Here is a 23,797-nt window from a genome sequence, read left to right as displayed (position 1 = left end):
CCCCATGGGCACCCCACACCTTATGGGCACCCTAGGGACCTCCACAGCCCTATGGGGACCCCATGGACACCCCACACCTTATGGGCACCCTAGGGACCTCCACACCTTATGGGGACCCCATGGGCACCCCACACCTTATGGGGACCCTACGGACACCCCACACCTTATGGGGACCCTATGGACCTCCCAGACCCTATGGACCTCCACAGCCTTTTAGGGACCCCATGGGCACCCCACGGCCTTATGGGCACCTGTACATATCCCATAACCCTATGGACCCCCACAGCCCCATAGGGACCCCATGGACACCCCACAATCCTATAGGCACCCCATAGCTTCGTGAGAACCTCATGAGCACCCCACAAAACCAAAGATGTCCCTGGATAGCTCCCAATCCTATGGACACCACCCAATCCTACAAGCACCCCACAGCCCTATGGGGAACCCATGCACATCTCATAGTCCCGTCATCACCCCATAAATCCATTGATACCCCACAGTCCCACAGGGATACCCCAAATCCATAAGGAAATCCTATGGGCATCCCCAAGGCAAGAAACCCCAAACACCACAACTTTTTTTTTTTTTTTTTTTTTAATATTTCTTCACTTTACAGGGTTACAATTGTCTTAAATATTCTGACGTTTAAATACAATCTGTATAATAATGTTATTATAAAATGTAAACTTTCAGTGTTTTTTAAGTTTATTTTCTCTTTTTTTTTTAATTTTTAAAATTTTTTTTTAATAATAATCAAAAAGTCTCAATACCTGAATGTTTTGCAAAACTGAAATCTTTCACCGGGGCCCCAGGTGCGCCCGAGGCCGCCGCGCTCAGAGGTAGAATGTGGTTTATTTTTTTATTCCTTTTTTTTCTTTTTTTTTGTCTTTTGTGGTTTTTTTTTCTTTTCTCATTTTCCTTTTTTACCTGAGTTAAGATATGCAACGCTGGGGGGAGGGGGGCGGCTGCAGCTGGGGCCGCTCCTTTAAGTTTAATTTTCTTTCCAAACCCCCCCCTCCCCCCCAGAAAAACTGATTTAGGCTCTTTTTTATTATTTTTAAATTGATATGCAAAAAAAGAAAAATAAAGTGGAAAGTCACCCGCTCTCAAAAACAAAAATAAAGGGAGGGGCAGGGAAAGGAGGAGAGGGAAAATAATTAAAAAAAAAAAAAACAAACCCAAAACAACCCAAAATAGTGACTGTACAATGCAAAAAAAAAAAAAAAAATCACTAAGAAAATCTAAGCCTGCCCTGGGCATGAAAATTCCCCCTTGGAATTTCTCCTTATGGGGAGCTGGGCTGGACCCCAACAGCAGCAGGAGCTGGATGGACCCTCCCAGGCCCCCCCAAAAAAGGGTCCATGAAGCCACCAAGACCCCCCCCCTCCAACAGAGCCACCAAGGGGATTCCAGCACGGAAAAAAAAAAAAAAAAAAACCAAAAAACCCAAACCTGTCTGAAAACAACAACAAAAAAAACCAGCTGGAAAAAAAAAAAAAAACAACAAATCCCCTGAGATCGCCACTTCCCCGAGTGAAATTAAAAATAAAGGTTGGGGTTGGGGGCACCTGGGGAAGGGGGAAAAAAACCCTGTGCTCCAGGTGGGAACCTGAGAACGGAGATACCGAGAGGGGGGGTTCGAGGGTTTCGGTATCGGCTTGGATTGTGTCTCACGCAGATGTGGGTGAATATTTTTCTTTTCTTTTTTTCTTTTTCTTTTTTTTTTTTTTTTTGTGGCGGGGGGGGGTGGGGGAGGAGGGAAATATTTCAAAGAAACTGAGATTGTGAGGCTTAAAATAAAATGCTCAGGTCCTTTGGGTTGTCTGTGTGCTCCAGAGCATCCTGCAGCTCTGAGCATCCCCATCCTCTGGATCCTGCTTGGTTTTGGAGGAAATAAGCCCAAAGTGGCTTTAAACAGTAGTTTTATGCAGGGGGAGGAATAAAAATTAGGATTTGGCGGTGGGGGAAGGAGCAGAGCTGGACCCAACCACCGATAAGGAGAGGAGAAAGGAGATTCCAACTTTTTTCCAAGCTCCCATTTTCCCTGATGAAGACTAATATATATCATTTGCATGTTAAAAGATTGATTCTTTTTTTTTTCCTTTTTTTTTAGAGAATAAAATAGAAGCTATTTACAACAAAACAATCGAAAACAACCTCTTAAAATCCTGCAAAGAGTGGAGTTCCCAAAACAAAGGAGGGAAAAGGATGGAAACGAATAAAATATCTCCCTATTTCCAATTTTAGGATTTTTGGTTTTGTTTCTTTTTTTTTCCTTTAGAATTCCGGGGGGGTTTCGCTAGAGCTCGCGTCAGCAGGCGTCCGCGCGTCTGTCTGGAGGTAACACGAGTTAAAAAATAACAATAATTATAATAATAATAATAATAATAAATGTACAGTGCAAAGTGTGATGTGAGTGAGGTAAACGGTCCCGGAGCGGCGCAGCCGGACAGCCGGCGGCTCCAGCAAAACCCCCCGGGCTAAAGCTTTTCTGCCTGGAAAAGGAAAATCCAACAACACGAGAACAAGGGCAGGGTCCATCGAGAGACTGAGAAGACCCTGGAGAAACCCTGGCAAGACCTCGGGGGAGACCTTTGGTGAGACCTCAGTGAGATCCAGGTGAGATCTCAATGAAACCCTGGTGAGATCCTGGTGAAATCCTGCTGAGACCCAAGAGAGACCCTGGCAAGACCTTGAGCAAGATCCCAGAGAGATCCTGGCAAGATCTCGACTGAGGCCCCAGAGAGACCCTGGTGAGATCTCAATGAAACCCTGGTGAAATCCTGTTGAGATCCTGGCAAGACCTCAGGCCAGATCCTGACGAGACCCTGGCAAGACCTCGGGTGAGACCCTTGGTGAGACCCCAGAGAGACCCAGGCGAGATCTCAATGAAACCCTGGTGAGATCCCGGTGAAATCCTGGTGAGACTCCAGAGAGACCTTGACAAGACCTCGAGCGAGACCCCAGAGAGACCCTGGCAGGACCTTGGGTGAGACCCTTGGTGAGATCCCAGTGAGACCCAGGCAAGATCTCAATGAAACCCCAGTGAGACCCAGGTGAGATCTCAATGAAACCCTGGTGAGATCCCGGTGAAATCCTGTTGAGACCCCAGAGAGACCCTGGCAAGACCTCGGGTGAGACCCTTGGTGATATCCCAGTGAGACTCTGGCAGGACCTTGGGCAAGACCTCGAGTGAGACCCCGGCGAGACCCCAGAAGACCCCGGTGAGCCCCGGTGCGGCCCCGTCCCCCCGCGGGCGCCGGTGCCCGAGGCTGGGGGCGTTAAGGCGAAGCGCTGTTGGAGGTAGAGCTGGGGGGCACGGCCAGGCCGGCCGGGGCGGGGGGCACGCTCCCACCGCCGCTCCCCACCCCGCTGCCGCCGCTGCTCCGGCTGCTGCCGCCGTTGCCTTTGCTGTAGGCAGAGGAGGAGGAGGAGGAAGAGGAGGAGGAAGGGCCGGGCGTCTGGGCGAACAGCACACCTGGGGGAGAGAGCAAAGCTGAGGCACAGGTGCTGCGAGAGGGGTGGAGGGCGGCAGGAGCGTGGCGCAGGGCAGCCCCTCACCTGTGTAGACGATGCCGTTGATCTCCACGGACATGCTGATGCTGTTGGTGCCGTTGCTGCTGGCGGCAGCGGCGTCCGGGCGGTTCTCTGCCGGGGAGAGCCGCGTTACCGAGCCCGCCGGGGCCGGGAGCTGGGCGGGGACGCGAGGCCGGGGCCGGCACTGACCTGGCGAGCGTGTGCCCTGGCTGTTGATGCGGATGCTCATGGGCAGCTGGGCCGTCATGGCCAGGAGGTTCTGCTGCAGCGCCCGCTGCATCAGCCGCTGCTGCTCGTCCGTCACCAGCGCCAGCTTCTTCTCCGGGGGCTCTCCCGACTCCAGCTTCTCCCGCAGCTGCTCCAGCGCCGCGGCCTGGGCGGCTGCTGCCACCTGCACCGCGGCCGCCTGCGCCGCCACCACCGGGTGCCCGGCCAGGGACACCGGGAGCCGGCTGGGCATGGAGATGGGGATGGGAGAGTCCTCCTCTGCCGGGGGAGGGGGTGTCAGGGATGGGGGCACAGGTGGTGCCACCACCCCAGGGTGTCAACAGTTTGGTGCCCTGCTGTCCCTCCAAAGGTCACAGATGGGTGATTGGAATCAGGGCCCTCAGGCTGAGCCCTGGAGCCCAAGGAGGGGAGAGCAGCATCACCCCCCTACCCGCTTCCCCCAGCTCTCCCCGTTATTATTACATCTCCAGAGCTTAGCAGGGGGCTCAGCTTGCAACCAGACCCTGTAGCAGCCAAACCCTGGAGCAGGCAGACCCCAGAACAATCATTACCTTTCTTGATCTTCTGGCCAGGCGTGATGGCCCCGCCATTGGTGGCAGATGCCAGCCCCAGCGCCGGCACTGGCAGCTTGGGCGAGGAGAGGAGGCCGTGGGTGCCACCAGGTGAGTAGGCAAAGAGGGAGCCCCCGAAGCCCTGCCGCCGGCCCTCCCGCCGGTTGCTGTCGATGGCTGCCTGCAGCTCGTTGGGGTTGCTCAGCCCACGCTTCTCACACTCGTAGGGGTACAGGTACTTCATGTACCTGCGGCCAGATGGGACATGGGAGGGACGGTGAGGGTGAAGCAGTGGCTGGGCACCCCTCCCCGTGTGCCACCCCCATTGTTCCATCCCCACTGCTCACACACACAGGGCTGTGCTGAGCCTCCATCCCCTGCACAGGGCAGGGGGACCCCCAAGGACTCCCCGTGTGCCACCCCCATTGTTCCATCCCCACTGCTCACACACAGAGCTGTGCTGAGCGAGAGGGACCCCCAAGGACTCGCCCCCCTCCCCTCCGAGCCCCCTCTCACTGGGTGCGCAGGGTGAAGGCCGCGCTGGTGATGGAGGTGGGCAGGCTCAGCCCCTTGGTGATCTCCCGCCACAGCTTCTTGTTGATGACCTCCACCAGACCCCCCTTCTCGGTCACCAGCGTGTACAGCATGTACAGGTCCAGCACCTGCTTGGCCATGATGGGGATCCGGTTCACGGGGGTCCCTGGGGAGCGGCGGGAGGAGAGAGCGGCTCTGGGGTGCTGCTTTCTTACCCAAAGTGGGGGCGCAGCTGCTGCTGAGACCCCCGCGGGGCAGTGGAGGGGCTGGGGGGGGGGGGCTCATGCTGCTCCCTCCCCTTCCACTGTCCCCTTCTTTACACCCCCCGCGCCCTCCCGCTGAGATCAGCCCCGAACAAAGGAAACAGAAACTCGCAGTTTCCAGCCACAGCCCCGCCGTGGCTGAGCCGGTTCCTCGGGCTGAGCCGGCACCCGGCAGCAACGCGAGTTATTTATAACGGGGGCGGCGCAATCCGGCTCTGAGGGTCTCCTATCAGCCGGGGGGCTCGTCCCTCCAGCTTGAGGAGGGGGCTGGCATCCCTTATTGGGGTCCCCACCCTCCCAGCCATGTGGTGAGGGGGTTCTGCGGGACCCCGATGGATGCAGGTGGGCCATGATGGTGGGGGGACCGCAGGGGACAGGACAGATCCAGGGGGACCCAGCCAGCAGCCCCAGCCCCCCTGCACAGGCACACGTGCCTTCCCAGCGCTGTCTGACAAAGGGCCAGAGCCAGCCCTGTGTCAGCACTTCCAGAGCTGTTTTCCACGCAGGAACCAGACCCTCGAGCAGGAGCACGCTTGGCTTTCAGCCCTTCCCACCCCCGGCCCCCCAGCCACGGCCTCTCCCCGGGCACAGAGAGGGGCTGCAATAACCCAGGGAATGGGCAGAGGGGGCACACTGCCAGGGGCTGCAGGTCTGGCTGTGAAGGGAGGGGGACAAGGGGGGGCCGCAGGCTCTGGATCCAGCCCAGCAGGTTTGACCCCCCCTGTACTGAGGGGGTTAAAGATTAACCAGCAGCTCAGCCGGAGCCGTGACCTCAGGGCACTAATGAGGGGCAAGGAAATGAGCCCCTGGCCTTGGGGGGGACGTGGGGGGGTGCAAGGTGGGTGTGGAGGAGCAGGGTGGGCACAGAGTGGGCAGGGGGCACAGGGTGGGTGTATAGCTGGGTACTCACCACGCTTCTGCATGAAGCTGAAGAGGTCATCCAGGAACTCCTTCCTCCTGGGGTCACCATCCAGCTCATACAGCTGCATAAGAAGAGAGAGATGCTCAGAAACCCCCTTAACCTGTGTGTCCCCCCCAACCTGAGACCCCTGGCTTCCTCTGCAGCAGCTTTAAAGGACACCAAATGGCTCAGGGGTCCCTGCAGAGCTCCAGGAGGTCCCTGCAGAGCCCCAGGGGGTTCCTGCAGCTTGGGCTGACCTTGTGCCCCACTGTGCCATGCCCTGCCAGCCCTGGTTGTAGCTCAGCTCCGGGATGCCGTGCTGGGATCACGGCTGGAGTGGCTCCCAGGCTGCCAACACCCTGCTCGGCCCCAGCTCCTCCCAGGAACGCTGACCCCGGTTATTTTTAGCATCCACTGCCTGCTCAGCACAGCAACTCTTCAGCGTGGTCCCTCCACGCTTGGGGTGTCACAGAGAGCCGTGGCCAGGAGCCAGTGTGCCTCACCATGAACCTGTGTGCCACCGCCCTGCAGGGACATGTCCTGCACCGGGAGAAGGCAGAGCTGGGCCAGGCTCTGACACGCTGGAACCACCTCAATCACCAGCTCTGCTTGGGGCATCTTCATCTGGGACCCCCCACCCCGGCAGCCCGGCACATTCCTGCCTGATTTATGGCTTTTATGGCTCAGGACCGGCCGGTTGGAGCGCCCGGCACGCCGCAGGCACAAACCACGCCACGCCAGGCGGCCTCTCCCCAAGCCCAGCGCTGTTTCTGCCTGGAGGCCGGTGGATAATCCCCCCTCCCAAACCTGGGAAGGGTGCTGGAGAAAGGGCTGTGGGGGCAGGCGTTGCCCAGACACCACCAGGGTGGCGGCCACAGCTCCGCTTTTCTCCATGACAGCTCTGAACAACTGCCAGGGGGGCCGGGAGGGGCCTGTAAATAAATAAATACTCCCCCATAATAGGCCAGGCACGCACTGTGGTCACTGGGTCACCTGTGTACCCTCTCCCTCCATGGCATCAGGACCGTGGGCAGGTGGATGGGTGGGCATGGTCCTGCCTTGAGCCCCCTCCTCCTGCAGCCCTGCAGGGAGGATCCGGATCCTGCAGGGCCGGACTCGCCCGCCGGCGCCGATCAAAGGGATCAATGGGGCCGCATGATAAGCGGGGCCATAAACCCCCCCCAGTTCCCCCTGGGAAACTCGGCAGGCTCGACCAGACCCTTGCACACCCCCAGGGCAAGGGCAGGAGCCACCAGCACCACCGGCAGAGACCCTCAAAGCCCCTCTCCCACCCCAGCACCCCAGTAAGGGTCTGGTGTGGGAGTGCTGTAGGGGCAGTGAGCCATGGCACAGCAGCAGTGCTGTGATTTTTGGGGCTGAGCTGCACTGGGCTACTTGTGCCAGCTGAGTGTTGTTGGGCTGGTGCCAATCCAGCCTCCCCCGTTTCCTCGAGCAGCTCCAAAAGCCACACACAGAGAAAGGGCTTCCCCAGCGCCCGATCCTGCAGGGTGCAGAGCCATCCTGGGGAAGCACTGAACACTCTCTGGTTCATCCACTGCCAAGACCCTCGGGGTCATGATCCACCCCCCTCCTGGACTCAGTCCCGAGGGGAATGGATGTGTTTAAGAGGATGAAAGAAAATTAACCGTCAGCTGAGGAGAGCGTGGCCGGCCAGGACAGGGGGATTAGTGGCTGTGGCGGGCGGCTGCCCCGAGTGCGAGCCCCGGTGGTCCCATGCCAAACTCAGCTGATTGCAGCCACTCTCAGCCCTGCCCAACTGTGATGAAGCCATGGGGGTGCCCAAGGATGGTGGGCAGAGGGATCCCTGCTCTTGCCCTGCCGGCGCACCCGCCACGGCTGCCGGGCAGAGGATGTTGCACAAGCTGCTGCTGACGGTTACTTGGCAGCTGTTCGCTGCCCACTGCAGTGCCAAGCAGAGAAACAGGCTCCCCTTGGGACCCCCCAAACCCTGGTTTACTTCTGCCACTGCAACCAACCGCCAGTGACGGGCACCTGCCCAAGGTGCTCATCTGGCAGCGCTGTGGGGCGAGGACATGCCCAGCCATGGCTGGGACGTGCTTGGTGAGCACTGTGGTGTGTGTGACAGAGCGCATCTGCCAAGCTGCCCCTGTTCCCCCTTGACCCCCAGCACAGGAGGACACGGAAGGGGACAGACAGAGACGAGTGACTCCCAGCTGCCCCTCGCAGGATTTCCTTGCATTGACGCTATCCGCAGCCAACGGCAAAGCAGCCCCGAGAGCCCCAACGGCAGCGCAGGACAGCTGGGACAGCGGGGCTCAGAATGCAAATTGGGGAACAGAAACGTTCTGGTTTTGGCAGCATGCGAAACCCAGCGCGCAGCTGAGCTTGGCACAGGCCGGCGGCTGCTGGCGCTGCTGCACCGAAATCAGCAGGTGCTGAGTCTTGTGCCTGCTTGGTGCTGATCCCTGCCCCGTGCCCGTGCCCTGGTTTGTGCTCAGCTCAAGGCCAGCTCCTCGCAGGAGCACGTGGCGTCTCGGTGCTCGGTGCAAAGGTACCGGCGTGCAGGAGCAAGGCCGCCCGGTGCCGCTGAGTCAATACATTTATGTTTCGTAATTAGGGAGCTGGAAACGACTTAATCCATAACGCAGCTGCCCCAGGAATATCCTCTTACCGTGGGGTCCCCACGGCAGGGTGTGGTGGCAGGGGATGACTGTGGTACAGCCATCCCAGCCTGGCTGGGGGGAGCAGGAGATGCTCCCCATCTCCCTGAGAGTCCCCTGGGCTGGGGGATGTGACTCCATGCACCCAGTGCTCCCAGTGCTGACCATTCCAGAGCGAATGCTCAATGCCAGCAGCACGGGGTGGCTCTGGCCACAGTGTCCAGCCCACCTGGCCACAGCACAGCCCCTCGGCCCCCGGCCGGCTGAGGACACGGAGCCAGATGGCCGTTGCCAGCAGATCCATAATTAAGTGGAGGAGGAATTAGGCAGGCGGTGGGCGGGTGGCCCTGACCCCGGCCCCAGCACCCCCCGGCAGGATGCCGGCCCGGCGTTTGGTGTGGATGACCGGATTAATGTTTCAAACCAGATTACAGGAAAATCCCAACCCCGCTGGCTTTCAAAGGGCAGGCGGGAGGCGGCCCCTTGGCAATGCCAGGAATGCGGGAGAGCCCTCGGCACGGGCTCGGGGCGTGCCTGGAGGGGGGTCCAAACCCTCCCCAAGCGCCCCCCCCCCCCCCCAGCTGGGGCAAGGGGGGACAATTACAAGCAATTACAAGCAGGAGGGGAAGAGCCATTTCACAAGGCTCATGGTGGTGCCAGGCAAATCCCCCCTTCGGCAGGAGTCCCTTGTCTGCCCCATGAGGCGTCATGGAGGAGTCCGTGTCCCTGCATCCCATGTCCGAGGTAAAAACATAAAAACACCTCCCCTTCCCCCCCCCCAATGCTCGGTTCCGGGTTTTCAGGCCTCGGGGATTAATTTTCAAGTTTCTTTTCCATTGCCAGGAAGTGGCAACACTCTCGGTTTTCCTCCTTCTCTCCAAAACCGGTTTGAGACGTGCGCACCGTGACGTGAGCCGGGACTGGGGACAAGACCCAAGGGCCACTGCAGCAGGGATGGGGGCTGGTGGCAGCCTCCACCTTCCAGGGGCTAAACTCCCCCAAATTCCTGTATTTAAGGAAAAAACACAACGCAGGCAGCGGCGGGGAGAGCTCGCCCTGTCTCGGCAGGTAGCAGCACCAGCGGTGACAGGATCGAGGGGTTACTTCTCTCCTTTTCTTTCTTTCCTTCCTTCCTCTGGCAGCCCCCGGGGATGCATCCCTTTGTCCCGCGGACAGCGAGGGGCCACGCTGGGCTGGGGGAAGAGCCGGCGCACACTAACGAGTTCTTTAACGAAGAATAAACACATTTATGGCGCGTTTCCCGTCCCACTCCCAGCCCATACACAGCCCCCGGCCTCTGGCACGCCGGGACCCGCAGTGGGGTCGGAGAGGGCACTTATTCAGAATAAGAAAGTCGTTTGTAAAAACCAGAGCCAAGGATTGACGAGAGCATTTCAGAGGCGCTGGGGATGTGATTTCCTGTAAGGTGATGGCTGAGTCAGGGCTGGGGGTACCCGAGGCAGCAGCCCCTCTCCACAGGCACAGAGTGCAGGGTTTGCTGGGGTAAATCCCTCCCGGTGAAGGGCAAAGGGAGCAGTCCAGCCCCGGAGCAGATTCCTATGCAGATAAAGCGCTCGGCTTAGGTACAGGTCACCCCTGGCTGTCCCCATCCCTAATCCCCTGCGAGCCCCCTAGGGCACAACCCCCCGTGGGAAGGGGCTGCTGGGAGCAGGGAGGTGTGTGTGCCCCTTCCCCAAAAATGTCCCAACCCTTTGCTGGTGGGGGATGTGCTGGCTGGAGCCTCGCCCACATGGCCAGGCCCGCGGTGACTCCACTGACCGGCCCGGCGGGATTCCTGCCGCCGGAGCATGGCCGGGCTGGGCTGGGGGGCCGCTTCCGCGGGGGCTGCTGGGCAGGGGGCCCGGGAGCTTCCCGTCGGCACCATTGTTCACACCAGTTCCCAGCATTGTCCCCTCTTCAGGGGACACGGCCCCGACCGCAGGTGCCTCTCTGCACCAGTGCCTCCTCCTTGGGCTGGACCCGGCGGTGGGCACAGCATCCATTGGTGACAAACCCAATCCCGATCCATCAGCGTGGCAGTCTGGGGGTCCCCGAGACCAGCCGGTGCCCACCTCCTCCTCACACGGGCTGGGGGGAAGGAGCCGTGTGGGTGACCCTGGGGGTACACGGGCGGTGTCACCGCGCAGCGGGTGTCACGGCACGGCGGGTGTCCCCGAGCGGCGGAGGGGACGCTGAATGGGCGAATTAGTCACCGTTTAACCTCGCTGACCCCCCATTGTCTGTGCGCTGTCGGCCGCCCTCCCCAGCACGGCCGTGCCGCTGTGCCCAGCCAGCCGGCAGCTCCCGGCATCCGTGTGCCTGATCCCCCTGCTCTGACACCGGCTCCCGGGACAACTGTGCCGCTGCTGTTTGCTCCCAGCATCCCAGGATCCCTGTCCCTGATCCCTCCAGGCTGACACTGACTCTGCCACTGCCGTTTGCACCCAGCATCCCAGTATCCCTGTCCCTGATACCCCCGGGCTGATAGCAGCTCTCAGAACCCCTGTGCTGTTGCTGTTTGCTCCCAGCATCCCTGTCCCTGATCCCTGGCTGACAGCAGCTCTCAGGACAGCTCTGCCACTGCTGTTTGCTCCCTTCCCGCAGAGGAGGAAGCGATTCCTGCTGCTGCGGCGTTTCCAGTGGCGCTTTGCTGTTGGGCGGCAGCGAGCCAGGCTCTGGCTGGAATCAAAACTGGTTCCGTGTCTGAGTGAGGACGTGTGGCACAGCCTGGTGAGGGGTCACGGAGAACTGGGGTGCTGGGGCTGTTCCCTTGGCTGGCTGGATGGGAGCCAGCCCGGCAGCTCTCCTGGTCCTTGCTGTGTGCGTGCTGGGGCATGCCCTTGACACATGCTTGCTATCACACCGGACCTTGTACAAATATTAATCCAGCCGAGTCAGGCGCTGTTGAGAAAGCTCGTCCAAGGAAGGACAGACACCAGGCTGGCTCCTGCCACCAGGCAGACCCAGGGAGGGCAGCTGAGAATGAGCTATGCAGTGCTGAGCTGGGGAAATGTGGCCAGAGCAGCCAACTCAAACTCTTGGGGCAGCTGGTGAGCCCCCAGCTCGGGCTGTCCCTCCTGTGTGACTCCCAAGATGAAGCTCCTGAGGGTTGGAGGGCCAAGACCCTCATTCAGGACCTGACCCGGGTGAGGTGGCAGCAGCAGCAGCGAGGCCTGGAAGCCAAGACGGGGGGTTTAAATTCCACCATATGTAAATGATCGTCTTAGAAGGGGATCGCGGTAAGCCCCGGCAGATGAGTCACCGGGGCTTCCACCGCCCGCTGGGATTTGGCTAATTGCAAATCTGTTCCTGAAATGCGAGGTCCTGCACCTCTGCCCTCCGTCAGCACCTCGGTGAGGGTCCCTGGGGTCCCGTGGGCAGGGCCAGGGTGCACAGAATGCTTGGGAACCCCGCGGCAGAGCCGCTGGAGGAGCTGGAAGGGGTCCAGCAGCCACAGATGGGGTTGACAGGAGCCAGCTGTGGGCTGTCAGCCCCGGGAACCATCACTGCTGAGCTGCTCTAGCAGCGCTGAAACCTCACGGTTTCCTCACGCTGAGAGGAGGGGGTGGTGGTGGGCACTGTGATGGCACCACAGTGACAGACCCCATCCCACTGTGGCACCTGAGTGGGTGGCAGTGTGGGACAGCATGTCCCAGGCGCTGGAATCTCCAAAATCGGGCACTGGTGCCCAAGCTGGAAGCTCCACAGGGGAAACAGAGGCAGGAGGTGAAGCCCTTTGCTGCAGGGGTTTAGGGCTGGTACCTGCCTGGGTGCTCCCACTACCACCTTTACCAGGGTGAGACTCTGAGCCAGCTGCTGTGGGGGGACAAGGAAGCCCTTTCCCAAAGGACTGTGGCCACAGAAGTGACACAGCCCAGCCTGTGGGACACACAGGGAGCAGGGGACTCTCCTCAGAGGTGAGCCCTGTCCTGCAGCAGCCCCAGTGCAGGGTGGATTATCCCAGAGCAGGAACCCAGGCACAGGCAGATTAAGTGACCCATGGGAAGGGTCAGGGAGCGGGTCAGGAGCTGGGCCAGGAGCTGCACCCTGAGCCCCCAGTCTGGCTGCCCCAGGGGCTCTGAGCAGGGCCCCCCAGCCCCAAACACCCCCTGCCCTGGCCCCTGATTGCAGCACGTCCGGCTGGGCCCTGGGACCAGCTGCCATTTCTCCTGCGGTTTGGGCCAGAAATAGGGCGATGGAGCAACCCTGCCCTTGCCCAACGCTGCAGTGGGGGCAGGGGGCTCTGCTGACAAAGGCCCTGCTCCCTGCACTGCTCTTTTCTTTTTTTTTTCCTTTTTTTTTTTTCCCTCTCTCTTTTAAATAAACCCTGTTAGTTCAGCTGTGCCGAGAGGGGAGGCGGCCGCCACCTCCGCAGCCCTTGAGTCAGCCCGGGGGGCTGGGGCGTGGAGGGAACGGGGCTCTGGGAGGGCACATTTCCCCCAGAGGTGGGGGAAATGAGGCTCTGGGGGGGTTAAGGCATGGGGGAGATGGGACTTTGGGGGGGACACAGGCACTGGGGAACCAGCCCAGCTCCCAGAACAAGGGGTGGTGGGGGTATGGTCTAGCTGGGTGAAGGCACTGGCTGAGCACCTCGAGCAGAAAGGATGTGTCCCCTTGTCCCTCAACCTCATTAATCATCCTGGAGAAATGTCCTGAGGAGTGCTGGGATGCCGGGAGCAGCACCTGTGAGCACCCAGGCGTCTGGCTGGGGGAGGCACTCGGCGGCTAAGCCGCTCTCGCCGAGAAGTCCCTGACCTCTGGCCAGGGATCTGGTGGGATTACAGCCCCGGGAATGCTCCCTGAGCTCTATGAGCCAATTACTGCGCCGGATCCCCGGCTGGGAGCACCCCTTGGGGCAGTGCTGCAGGGTGAGAGGGGCTGAGGGTGGGGTGAGCAGGGGGGGGACACACACAGCCCTTTTCTTGGGAGGGTGTTGGGGAAGATGAATCAGGAAAGCCTTATAAATATGATTGCCTGGCAAAAGATTTTGAGAATATAGAAACTATAAGCGAGATTGAAATGAAAGCAAGCTTTGAGATCCTTAGTTACTGAACAACGGGAAAACAACGGTGTGGCCGGCTGAAGGTGATCTCCTTTTGATGGAACAACAGCCTCTGCTTGCAGGCAGGTCTAAGGGTCAGAGCAGACCCTACCAGCTTGGCAGAAGGGGTCCAAAGAGGAGTTTTTAGGGTTTAAAATGTAACACAGTACAGTAATGTAGTGATTCTTACAGGCTGTATGGAAATGCTGTAGGATTTGTATCTTGTACTAGATTGGTTAGTGAGAATCAGAATATTCAGCACAGAAGATTTATTGTATTGGAATGGGAACTTTGCACTTTTACCTCTTGTCTCTTGCTTCTTGTCTTTTATTCTCTTACCCCCTTTACGCTTACCCTTTTACTCTCTCACCCTCTCATCCTTTCTCCCCCTCTCTTCTCTCAGTCCTGCTCCAGCTGTGTCTGGCAGCTCCCAGCAGGGCCCTGCACCCAGGCCCTTTGCAATAAACCCCAAGTTCCTGACCTGGCTGCAGAGATCTCTCTCTCTGTCTGTCCTGACCGTGCTACCCCTGTCAATCCTACAGGAGGGGTCCACTGGTGACTCCCCCCACTGCCCCCAAACTCCTGTCCTGCTCAGATCCCCTCTTTGCCCGCGTTATCTGCGGCTGGCCTGGCCAGGCACTGCAATCACCTCCCCGGCACAGCAGCGCCCAAGTGGGGGCCCCAGGGCACTCCCCCCCTTATCTGGGAGCCAAACTGCCTCTGGGTGGGTGGGGGGCAGTGGCCCCCCGGCCGTGTGATGATGACACTCGGGTTCCCCTTCCCTGTGCAGGGGCCCCCTCGCCCTCCCTGGGGGCGGCTCATCCGCTCGGCTGGCTAATGCAATAAAGCTCTAATCAATATTTTAAAGAAAGTAAATGGACCCTCCCGCCCTCGTTAAGAGGCCACGGGGCCCCTTGGCTCAGGCCCCACGCCCCCAGCTGGCTTTGGGCTTTGAAAAGGAGAATAATCCATGGGAGAAAGGGGTTCAGAGGGGATCCCCCACGCCTTAACCAGCTCCTGGGGATTCAGAGGAGGAGGCACGGGCTGTCTGCTGCTCCAGACCCTCCTGGAAAATCCCAGTTCCACCGGCCATGTGCGCAGGGCTGGTCTGGGTGGAGGCGGGGGGGGGGGGGGGGGGTCCGGTTTCAGCCACCCCCGCAGCCCTGCCGAGGTCGCTGAGTTGCTTTCGGTTTATTTTTCCCCCAGCAGTGCACTTTGAAACGCTGTATCTCGGGGTGCGCTGCACCACCCCAGATAAGGGCTGAGGTTTTCGCGCCTGTGTGCCACCGGCACGGCTCAGATGTCCCCAGCGCAAGAAACCTCTTGCCCCAATAAAGCCCCAGCACACCCCGGGGCTGGCAAAGCCTCCCACTGGCACTGTGGTGACTTAAATCCTTCCTGAAGCAGAAATGGGGTGTTAAACATCAGCCTAACACAGCCTAACAAAGAGGCGGCCACTGCAGGACACCCCAAAAGGGAGCAGCCAAAATGGAGAGCCCCAGAGGGAGAGTGGTGGCTGCTGCAGCCAGAAGAACACAGGGAGGAGATGAACACAGGGAGAAGATGAACACAGGGAGGAGATGAACACAGGGAGAAGATGAACACAGGGAGGAGATGAACACAGGGAGGAGATGAACACAGGGAGGAGATGAACACAGGGAGGAGATGAACACAGGGAGGTGGATTCCTCGAGCTCCTGCCATGTGGGACGGGGCCTTGGCATGCAGGGTGCCCCGTGCCTGAGGGAGCACCAGCAGCACAGCAAACTCCAAAAGAGGCAGAGAGGCTGGAAACTCCAGCTCCAGGGGCTCCCACTCCACCAGAGAGGCTCCCACTCCTCCCACTCCCAGTATTAGAAGAGAGCAATAATAGCAATAATGAAACAGAAAGATCAGAGCAGGGATCTTGGGGGGCAGCAGCAGCAGAGCCCCCACAGCGCTGGGGTACAGAACTCCGAGCAGTATTTTCCCTTTGCTGGCAGCAGCTTGCTGGATTTTTAGCCATTTCCTACGGGGAGCCTCTTCCTACCCAGAAAATGCCCCTTTTTCCACCCTGAGGAGCCACGGTGCCCCCGAGTTCCCCATGTGGCTGGGGGCTCCTTTGTTCTGCAGCGGCCTGGCCCGGGTCAGGCCGAGCTGACCTCGGCCTGTGCAGTAGCCGTCCCTGGGGACGGGGAGGTGCCACGCGCCGGCTCCCTAACCTCCCTCACCTCCATAACTCTTCCTCACGCCCTCCCCTTCCTCCTCCCTTCAGCTGGGCCCCATCCTCCTGCCTCCGGCCCCCCACGGCTCCAAGCCGAGCACCAGTTCACAGGAATCCGTCCCAGATGGGTCAATAAAGCCCGGCAGTGGAGGATGGGGGCAGCCCCTGGCTGCCGGGGTTTGGGTGTGGAGAGGCACAGGGGGCTTGGATGGTGGCACTTCCCGGTGTTCTCAAGCTCAGAGAGCCACGGGCCGAGGATGCCGGCGGCACCAGCACAACCAGAGCTGAATCCAAACTGGGTCTCCTGCAGGGAGAGCTGGACAGCCAGGGAATTAAAAGGTTGGTGGGAGAGTGCTGCCGGTACGGAGGAGCTCCTTGACAAAAAATAAAAGCAACCCCAAAAGAGCCCAGGGGCAGGCAAGGCAGAACACTGGCACAGCCACGCACAGCACCATGTCCCTGCTGGCTCAACCACACGGGTGTTGGAACTCAGTGCATCTCTCTGGGTGTCCAGGACCCAGCCGGGGGGCTCAGAGACCCCAGCATGCAGCCCAGAGCACCTGGGGATTTGATTGTGACCCCTAGAGCAAGTTGCCAACTTTGTATGAGGACATGAAAGTCACACAGGTTTGAATAGTACAATAATAAAATGATCACAGGGTGAAAATGTAGATTTTTGGGTTTTTGGTATGGGGGGTTGTGGGGACAAGATGGAGAATCTCGGCATGTCCAGCCTTTCTTCTTGCTCTGCATTTTCTGCAGTGATGCTGGCACTTTGGAATTGGTTTAGAGTAGAAGTGCACTGTCTAACATAGGTGATAGGTATTGGGAATTAAGTGTAAATATGTTATACGTAGTTTGTAGTATAAAAAGTATAAAATATACATATATATTTTTAAAAATATATAAAATATTTTAAAATATATAATATATAAAATATATTAAATATATTAAAATATATTAAAAATATATTAAAAAATATTAAAAGTATAAAAAGACCTCAGGGCCGGTCAGAGTGCCTGTGGCTGCCCTGCTGAGCAGACCTCGGCTGGGCAGAAAGAAAATTTTATAGATAAGAATTAATAAACAACCTCAAGACCGAAAAGTGAAGAGTCCAGACTCATTCTTCAGTTGCACGGGCCAAAGCAGAGACATCCTGCACATCTTGGGGCAGCAATTATCAAACAGCAACCCGAGACACAGGGACCCTGCTGCCGGGGTTCTCCCTAAGGCGCCTCCACCAGTGGGGATGGATGGGGTTCGGCATCCCCTGCCCCACACGGGGACCCTGCTGCTGGGGTTCCCCTTAAAGCACCTCCAGCAGTGGGGATGGATGGGGTTCGGCATCCCCTGCCCCACACGCGGACCCTGCTGCTGGGGTTCCCCTTAAAGCACCTCCAGCAGTGGGGATGGATGGGGTTCGGCATCCCCTGCCCCACACGGGGACCCTGCTGCTGGGGTTCCCCTTAAAGCACCTCCAGCAGTGGGGATGGATGGGGTTCGGCATCCCCTGCCCCACATGGGGACCCTGCTGCTGGGGTTCCCCTTAAGGCGCCTCCACCAGCGGGGATGGATGGGGTTCGGCATCCCCTGCCCCACACGGGGACCCTGCTGCTGGGGTTCCCCTTAAGGCGCCTCCACCAGCGGGGATGGATGGGGTTCGGCATCCCCTGCCCCGTGCTGCCCTCGCTGTTTACATTCCTGCTGCTCCTTCCCAGCTGGGCTGCTGGGCTGGAGCCCGGCGGCACGGCACGCGCTGGAGCCCGGCCAGGAGGAGCTCCCGGCCAGCGCCGGCTGCGCCAGCAACGCCCTGGCCCCGCTCCAGGGGCCGCGATCCAAGCGCGCTCGGTCGGTCGCACGGGGCTGACGTGCTGGGGAAAGCCTCTCCAGGCCCGGCATCGCCTCCGCTCCTCCGCCCACGGAGGATTTCCAACCCCCTCCGGCTGCTTCCACCGTTCACCACCGAGCTGGGCTCTTCCCAGGGACCCCAGGCAGGGACACGGAGGGAAAGGGGGCACGGTTTGGGGGGGCAAGGAAAGCACTGGGAATGGGGCTGGTGTTTCCAAGTGTTGTGGCTGTGATAGGGGACCTGGCAGAGGCTACGGCGCTGACACGCTGACGAACAGGAAGATCAGAGTTGTGGTATTGAAAAGCCTTTTCACAGCTACGAGTTCACGGCCCCGGCCCCTCGCTCGCCGGCGGCAGGAAGCACCAGAGAGAGAAACCACAAGAAGAGCAGGTAGCCTGGGTGCAGCGGCACGAGGGATGCGCGGGGCAGGAGCATCTCTGCATCCCTACAGCTGGACAGGAGCATCCCTGCAGCTGGACAGGAGCATCCCTGCAGCTGGACAGGAGCATCCCTGCATCCCTGCAGCTGGACAGGGGAATCCTTGCATCCCCACAGCTGGACAGGAGAATCCCTCCATCCCCACAGCTGGACAGGGGAATCCCTGCATCCCCACAGCTGGACAGGGGAATCCCTGCATCCCCACAGCTGGACAGGGGAATCCCTCCAGCCCTACAGCTGGACAGCAGCATCTTTGCATCCCTACAGCTGGACAGGAGAATCTCTGCATCCCTACAGCTGGACAGGGGAATCCCTCCAGCCCTACAGCCAGGCAGCACCAGGAGGATGGCCACATGCTCCCTACTCCCCTCTGCCAGCCCTGTTCTGAGCCTGTCCACATCCACATGTGCCAGCAGATCCCGGCAGCCCCTTCCCCTCTTTTGGAAGGGATGTGACAGCCTCCTGAAAGTGAAGGGGCAGAGGTGGTCGCATCCCTCCTGAAAGGCCACCATGGCCTGGCTGCTCCATCTGGGTCCCATCTGCTGCTGCTGGTCCTGCCCCTTCCCCCAAACTCTGATGTATTTAAACACACATCAAAGGTGCCGGGCAGCCCCCGGGGAGCCCTGGCTGCAGCAGTTTTCTTCTATCAGTGAGAGTGGACTGCAGAGAGCTCTGGTGCTGGGAGAGGGGGAAATGTGCTGGCCTCGTTGCCTGGGGAAGCAAGGAAGGGGGCAGCCAGGTGCTTTCTCCCTGGTTTCACTTTTTCATGGCATTTTGGCAGCAGCAGGGATGCAGCTCTGCCCCCCACCAAGCATCCATGGGGCCAGAGTTGCCCTGCCAGGCATCAGCTCTATAGTGATGGTGATGGGAGACAGACAGGTCCCCGTGAAAAATGGCTTGGGGAGAGTGGAAAACCAAGAGATCCATCAGATTTATAAATCTGGGCTGATTTTTTCATAACTTCCAGCAAGAATCCTCCCAGATCCCTGCAGCAAACCCAACTGCACTGCCTGCCTGCACCAGAACAACCTGGACACAGAATCCACTCAGAGTCACCCAACCAGGGAAGGGGTGAGACTGAGCTCAGCACTAGAACCCCGGAGAAATCCCATGCATTCCTAATGACAACAGCAGCTGGATCTGAGGAGAACACTGCCGGAGGCGGCGCTGCCAGAGGCACCTCCCCACGCTCTGAGGACACGGGGGTGAGCAGGAGCAGGGAGAGGGACGGCAGGCAGGGACGCGCGCGGCTCGGCGGGCACGTACCTGCTTGAACTGCTCCTCGTAGGTCCAGTCGCCGTGGTCAGGGGCTGGTGGTGGGGGCTGAGCGTGGCCCAGGCTGGGGGGCAGCCGCTCCTGCCCCCCTGGCAGCCGTGGGGGCTCCCCCCGGTAGTGCTGGGGCGCTGGGGGCTTGCGGAGCAGCAGGGATCCCGCACCCGCCCGCACCGCCTCGGCCGAGCTGAGCCCTTCCTCTCCCATGTCTTCTTCTTCCTCGTAGTCTTCCTCTTCCTCCTCCTCTTCTTCTTCCTCTTCCTCCTCACCCAGGTCTTCTTCAAAGTCATCTTCATCCCATTTGCCCTTCCTGGAGCCGGGAGGAGAGGAGAGGTTTGGTCCCACGCTGGTTCCTAACGCTCATCCCTCTCTCCTGCCTGCCCCAGCTGCGGGGTTGGGACCACCCACCCAGCACACAGTGGAGTCCCAGTACAGCCCATTGGCTGGGGCATCTCTGGGGCACAGCCAGCCCCCAGCATCCCGGGAGCAGCTCCATCATGGACCTCTCCTCTGCCAGATGGCTCCTGGCCTGGCCCTGCCCTGAGAGGATGCGCGCTGGAGGCAGCCAAGGGTGCTGCATAATTTAACACCAGCCTGGGGTCCTCTGTCCCAGCCCCACGTGGCTGCTGGGCAGGGATGGGATGTTGTGCCAACCCAGCACGAGGAATCACCACCACAGAGCCAAACCACTGCTCTGAAATATCCCAACAGCTCTAACCCAAGCCACGGGATCCCCACAGCCTGCCCTGCCCCACCAGTGTCGTGCCACTTCCCTGCCCCTTCCCCAAACCCCCGAGAGCTGCCCGAGCACACTCACAGATCCTCCTCCTCCTCGGAGCCCATCTCCTGCTGGTACCCGCCACCATCTTCCTCCTCCTCTCCGCGCTCCTCCTCTTCCTCCTCCTCAGAGGCCTGGCTCTCATCCGACAGCCCCGGGCTGGGCGAGTGGCTGAGGCCGGCGGCGGCCGCCCGCATGGCAGCCAGGGCAGCCATCTGTGCCCGCTGCATGTGCGCGCTCTCGGGCTCCGCTCCCTCCTCCGAGGGCGCCGTGTCCTGCCCACGGCCCCGGCTGCTGGCAGGGGGCTGCCCCGGGGGCTGCGAGGGCTGGGCTGGAGGGGACGCGCAGCGTGGTGGCGGCTGCGGCGGCTGCTGCTGCTCCTGCTGCCGCGCTTCCAGCGCCTGCTGCAGCCGCGCACGCTGCTGCCGCTGCAGGTTCTCCATCACCGCCTGCAGCTTCATGGCTCTGCCGGCAGGCGGGGGGTCCCCGGGGGGCCGGGGGGCGATGCACCCGGGGGGCAGTGCCCGGGGGGCAGCGCCCGGCAGGCTGCCGCGCTCCAGCGGGGCTGGGGGCCAAAGCTGGGCAGCGCCGGGGGCAGGCAGCCCTGGAGGGGGCTGCCGGGGGTGAGGGCAGTGCCGTCGGGGTTGACACCGGGTTAGGAAGGAAGGATGTGGCCCTTGATCCCTCTCAGGCTTGGTCCGATGTCTCCTTGGCTTAAGGGCTACGGTGTGTCGCAGGCTTGGTGCTGCCCGTTGGGATTGGGGTGCTGTTTGTCCCAGGCAGGCTCCAAAACTCCTCCTCAGGCTCAGCAGGCAGCAGCTGGAGTACGGCACATCACCCTTTCCCTCGCAGAGCTGGCACTTTCTGGGGGTGGCAGCCTCAGGGTCCCCTGCTCACAGCCGGTGTCCCTAATCCTCAGCTGGGTCAGTGTCCGGCAGGCGTCGGCACAAACCTGTGGGAGAAGTAGAGCAGAGGGTCAGCGGAGCTGTGGGCAGGAGCTGACGAGCAGGAAGGAGTTAAAGACAGCACAGGAGCCTCATTAATCTCGAGCTAATGAGATAGGGCGGCCAGGCCTGCTGCTGAAGGGGGAAGGGGCCTGCCGGACCTGATAGCCCTGCCCGGCCCTGCAGGCAGCGGATACCGGCGGACCCACGCCCGCAGATAACAGGCCCTGGGGAGGGACATCCACCGGGTCCCACACAGGGGACGAGGCACATCCCCACCAGGGCAGCACCGGCTCATCGTGGTGGGGCGTGGGCAGCACTGGGGTCTGTGCTGCACACTGGAGGGGCCCCAAAGCACCCCAGGGCAGATCCCAGGGGATGGACAGGCAGAGCTTTGAAACCCTGGCAAACAGGCTCAGCCAACCTCCCCCAGAGCCCCCTTGCTCCCCTTCCCTGGGGGGCCTCCAAGGCAACGTGAGGCTGCAAGCAGCTCATCTGTGCTTTGCCCCAGTGGAAAACACCGAGGGGAGTTCAGCTCGACCCTGCAGAACCCCAACGCCCTGGTCTGGATCCCTTCTAGCAGTGAGCTCCCAAGCCCTGGTGTGGCCAGCAGCTCCCGGTGTGGCCGGCAGCCCCCGGTGCGGCCAAGAGCCCCCGGTGTGGCCGGGCAGCTCCCAGCCGTGACCTCGCCTGCACTGAAGGAGCTCACCGCAGCACCGCGGTCGTACCGGGTACGGGCTTTGCCCGTTTCAGCTGCCCGGGGGCACACACGGCAGGACCCTCACGGGGACTGACCGACCGTGGGGTTGCGGGGCCAGGACAGCCTACGGTGCACCGGGACCGGCAGCTCCACCACAATCCCGCGCATTCTGGAAAGAGGAACCTACTGCCCGTGCGGGCCGGGGCCGCGGACGGGCGGGCGGGCGGGAGCCGCTTCCCCTACGCCTCGCCGCGGCTGCATCCGCTCCCGGCCCGGCCCGGCCCGGCTCACGCCATGCACGGACACGTCGCCACCGTCACGGCAAGCTCAGCAGCCACCGCCTCCAGCGGGAGCCAGCAGAGGCGCGGCTCAAGCGGGCCAGCGGTGGCCGTGCCTCAGTTTCCCCTCCGAGCAGCGCCGTGTGGCCCCCACGGAGGAGGGAGAGATCGCGGTACGGACGCTCCCCGCCCCGGAGCCGCCGCTCACCGGCCGCGCTCCTGCCCCGCACCGCACCTGAGCCCCGTCCCCAGCGCCATCCACGAGCGAACCGGAGCCGGACCGAGCCGGGCACGTGCTCCTGGCTCCCCGGGTGACACGGTGCCAGCACCGGGCGCGGAGCCGCCTCCTCGAGCACCGCGGGCCGCACCGGAGCCACGCTGCCGCTTCTCCACAGGGGAAACCCGAGTGGTGCGGCCACAGCCGGGGCTCCGTGGCACCCCGGTGACCTTGAGCCGTGCCCCTTTGTCCCTCCGGGGCCACGGGCCCCGGTGCGTCCCCGCCGTGAGGCGGTGACGGGGGTCCCGCGAGGGATTCGAGGCGGCGGCGTCACCCGCGTCCCCAGGGCAGGTGCTCGGCAGCGACAGCGGCTAAAAATAGGCAGCGGGGGTGTGACGGAAGGGCCTTTGTGCCACCGACACCGGGGCTGGGCTGGCCGCGGCCGGACACCCCCCAGGCGGGCTCCCGGCATTGCCGGGAAGGGCTCCGGGGGTGGCGTGGAGGCTGAGTGAGGAAGAGGAGGAGAAGGACAGGGTGGGTGCGCGGTGGGTGCCGTCCCTGGGGACGGACGGGGCTGGGGACCCCAGGAGAACAGGAGTCCCATCCCCAAAACGGAGCCCGGCCCCGCTCCCAGCGGCACGTGGCACCGGCGGCGCTCAGAAGGACCGGGCACGGAGGCAGCGAGGCCCCAATGGGCCCTGGTCCCGCGAACAAACGGGGGGAAACGGCCGTCCCCGACACGGAGAGGCGAGCCTGGGTCGGCCCGGCCTGGCCCCTCCGCCGTTCGGACCCCAGGACACCGCGGGGCGGGGGGGGGGGGGGGCACAGGGCGGGGCCACGGGGCTCTGCCCGGCCCGGACAGCGGCGCCCGGCGAGAACGGAGAGTCAAGGCCGGGAACGACCGCGGGGGAGGAACCCCAGCCCCGCGTGGGGGAGGCGGCCGGTAACCGGCCGCGGGGGGAGGGGGCGCCGCGCTCCCGCCCAGCACCGGCAGCGGAGGGCCCAGCCCACCTCGGAGAGGCGGCCGGTCCTGGGCTCCGCTCCCCGGCCCCGGTCCCGCCCAGCCCCCGACTCCCGGTCCCGGCTACGGCCGCGGCGGAGCTCCCGTTCTTGGTGCCGATCCAATCGGCGGGAGCGGTGCAGCGGCGCGTCCCCCTTACCCGGTGCAGGCCGTGCGCCGCGAAGCCGCATAGCAGCCGCGGCCGCCCGGGGTCGGGCTCGGCGGGGCCGGTGCGCGCGGGGCCCGCGGCGCTGCTCTCCCCGCGGGCGGGCGGGCGGCGGGCGGGCGGCGGGACCCGGCCCCGCCCCGCGCTGCCCCGCCCCGCGCCGCCATTGGCCCGCCGCGCCCGGAGCGCCACGCCCCTCCCCGCCCCGCGCTCTCATTGGCCCGTCGCTCCCGGAACGCCCCGCCCCCCGCCGCCA

At 61.6% G+C, this 23,797-nt stretch overlaps 1 protein-coding gene across 2 annotated transcripts; it reads right to left on the bottom strand.

Annotated features, from left to right (window-relative positions):
• Positions 1 to 1,729: 1,729 nt before the first annotated feature.
• On the bottom strand, positions 1,730 to 23,620 carry ARID3A (AT-rich interaction domain 3A). 2 transcript variants are annotated; one of them, XM_036399670.2, is made up of 9 exons: positions 23,536 to 23,620; positions 20,276 to 21,188; positions 19,453 to 19,768; positions 6,024 to 6,096; positions 4,833 to 5,016; positions 4,317 to 4,564; positions 3,727 to 4,023; positions 3,562 to 3,648; positions 1,730 to 3,478 (listed from the first exon to the last, which is right to left on the bottom strand). In XM_036399670.2, exons 2-9 carry the CDS (start codon positions 20,695 to 20,697, stop codon positions 3,282 to 3,284), a joined length of 1,824 nt encoding a protein of 607 aa, XP_036255563.1. In that variant the 5' UTR covers positions 20,698 to 21,188; positions 23,536 to 23,620; the 3' UTR covers positions 1,730 to 3,281. The 2 variants fall into 2 exon arrangements, with proteins under 2 accessions (XP_036255563.1, XP_036255562.1); XM_036399669.2 differs by having other exon boundaries at positions 3,562 to 4,023.
• Between the last annotated feature and the right edge of the window lie 177 nt (positions 23,621 to 23,797).

Source organism: Molothrus ater, chromosome 26 (genome assembly GCF_012460135.2).
Source record: "Molothrus ater isolate BHLD 08-10-18 breed brown headed cowbird chromosome 26, BPBGC_Mater_1.1, whole genome shotgun sequence".
NCBI classification, from domain to species: Eukaryota; Metazoa; Chordata; class Aves; order Passeriformes; family Icteridae; genus Molothrus; species Molothrus ater.
The sequence above is the reverse complement of the archived record's forward strand: the minus strand, read 5'-3'. Positions and strand labels throughout refer to the sequence as shown.

Bases quoted from the DNA above. Each gene is read 5' to 3' on its own strand.
- ARID3A (XM_036399669.2), bottom strand. From the start codon at position 20,697: ATGAAGCTGCAGGCGGTGATGGAGAACCTGCAGCGGCAGCAGCGTGCG. The intron at 6,097-19,452 runs GTACGTGCCCGC...CTTCTTATGCAG, and splicing joins ACGAGGAGCAGTTCAAGCAG to CTGTATGAGCTGGATGGTGA. The intron at 4,024-4,316 runs GTAATGATTGTT...CTCCCCCGGCAG, and splicing joins TGGCCAGAAGATCAAGAAAG to AGGAGGACTCTCCCATCCCC.